This window comes from Salvia hispanica, chromosome 3, assembly GCF_023119035.1.
Source record: "Salvia hispanica cultivar TCC Black 2014 chromosome 3, UniMelb_Shisp_WGS_1.0, whole genome shotgun sequence".
NCBI classification, from domain to species: domain Eukaryota; kingdom Viridiplantae; phylum Streptophyta; class Magnoliopsida; order Lamiales; family Lamiaceae; genus Salvia; species Salvia hispanica.
This window is the reverse complement of record NC_062967.1, coordinates 11204864-11206697: the sequence shown is the minus strand read 5'-3', so window position 1 is coordinate 11206697 and position 1834 is coordinate 11204864. Positions and strand designations below refer to the sequence as shown.

The 1834-nt window shown below is 58.7% G+C and overlaps 1 protein-coding gene across 1 annotated transcript; it reads left to right on the top strand.

Annotated features, from left to right (window-relative positions):
- Positions 1–277: 277 nt before the first annotated feature.
- On the top strand, positions 278–1834 carry LOC125210805 (arogenate dehydratase 1-like). The gene is made up of 2 exons (XM_048110398.1): positions 278–1174; positions 1268–1834. Exons 1-2 carry the CDS (start codon positions 359–361, stop codon positions 1691–1693), a joined length of 1242 nt encoding a protein of 413 aa, XP_047966355.1. The 5' UTR covers positions 278–358; the 3' UTR covers positions 1694–1834.

The following is a 1834-nucleotide window of genomic DNA, read 5'->3' as shown; positions in this document are numbered from 1 at the left end:
TCGTTATCGTGTTCGGGTCGTGTCCGGGTTTGAAGGTGGCGGGTTGGGTTCGTGTTCGGGTTTGGGGTTTCCTTAACAGGTTGGGTTCGGGTTTGGCCTTATTGGGTTGGGTCGTTATCGGGTTGACTCAATAACAACCCAATCCGCACGATTTGCCAGTCCTATTGAAAATAAGAGAGACAGAGTATTGAAAGGAGGTAGGTGCCTACTTGAACCACGCACACCCACGCACTACATCTTCAACCACACTATATATATAATCTTGTCTGTCCTCATTTCTTATTCCCACGGCTTCCACGTTCCCATCTTAACCATCTCGTCCCTCCACTTGTTCCAAATTGCACTTTCACCCCTAACCATGCAATCCCTCGCCCATTTCTCATCTCTAGATCTCAAATCCATAACCCGTTTGACTCGGGCCAACCCGACCCGATTCCTCATCCAATGCGCCTCCGTCAGCCACGACGCATCCAATCCCACCGCCGCTCAGCTCCCCGCCGCCCAATCCAGCCGCCGCTACGAGTGGCAGAGCGCCTGCGCCATCCTCGCCAGCAAGGTCGTCTCCCAGCAGCAGGACACCGAGAAATCCGCCGCCGTCAACGGCCACCCCTCCCTCAACCTCGTCCCCCTCAATAGCTCGGCGCTTCCGAAGCCGCTCACCATCGCCGACCTCTCCCCCGCGCCGATGCACGGCTCGCAGCTCCGCGTGGCGTACCAGGGCGTCCCCGGCGCGTACAGCGAGGCCGCCGCCGGGAAGGCCTACCCGAAGTGCGAGGCCATCCCCTGCGACCAGTTCGAGGTGGCCTTCCAGGCGGTGGAGCTTTGGGTAGCCGACCGAGCCGTGCTCCCCGTGGAGAACTCGCTGGGCGGCTCGATCCACCGCAACTACGACCTCCTCCTCCGGCACCGCCTCCACATCGTCGGGGAGGTCCAGCTCCCCGTCCACCACTGCCTCCTGGCCCTGCCCGGCGTGCGGAGGGAGCACCTGCGCCGCGTCATCAGCCACCCGCAGGCGCTCTCCCAGTGCGAGCACACGCTGACGCAGATGGGCCTCAGCGTGGCCCGCGAGGCCGTGGACGACACGGCCGGCGCGGCCGAGTACATCTCGGCCAACGCACTCCACGACACGGCGGCGATCGCATCGGCACGCGCGGCGGAGCTGTACGGGCTGCAGGTGTGTTATAGTAGTCCGTTAATACAGTTCTCTCTTTAAAAATCAAAATCAATGTGGGAGATTGTTAATTGCTGTTTCACTTGCCAACAACAGGTGGTGGCGGACGGGATTCAGGACGACTCGAGCAACGTGACGCGGTTCGTGATGCTGGCGAGGGAGCCCATCATCCCGCGCACGGACCGGCCGTTCAAGACGAGCATCGTGTTCGCGCACGAGAAGCAGGGCACGAGCGTGCTCTTCAAGGTGCTGTCGGCCTTCGCCTTCCGGGACATCAGCCTCACGAAGATCGAGTCGCGCCCGCACCGCAGCTGCCCCATACGCATCGTCGGGGACGCGGACACCGGCGCCACCGCGAAGCACTTCGAGTACCTATACTACATAGACTTCGAGGCATCTATGGCGGAGCCGCGTGCGCAGAACGCGCTCTCCGAGGTGCAGGAGTTCACCTCTTTCTTGAGGGTGCTCGGCAGCTACCCCATGGATATGACGCCCTGGGCGCCTTCCTCTCCTCAACATTGATTCATCCCAATATTATTTTTCTTTTTGTTTCATTTTCATGCCTAGGTTTATTGCTCTTTTGTCTCTTTTTTAATTCGATTGTAGATTACTATTGTGTTACTACTATTTGATACTATAAATATTGGATCTTGGTAGTTTAAA

What these genes read in the sequence shown, in the direction of transcription:
- LOC125210805 (XM_048110398.1), top strand. Translation starts at nt 359, where the DNA reads ATGCAATCCCTCGCCCATTTCTCATCTCTAGATCTCAAATCCATAACC. An exon ending in CGGAGCTGTACGGGCTGCAG is followed by an intron (nt 1,175 to 1,267) that starts GTGTGTTATAGT and finishes TGCCAACAACAG; the next exon opens with GTGGTGGCGGACGGGATTCA.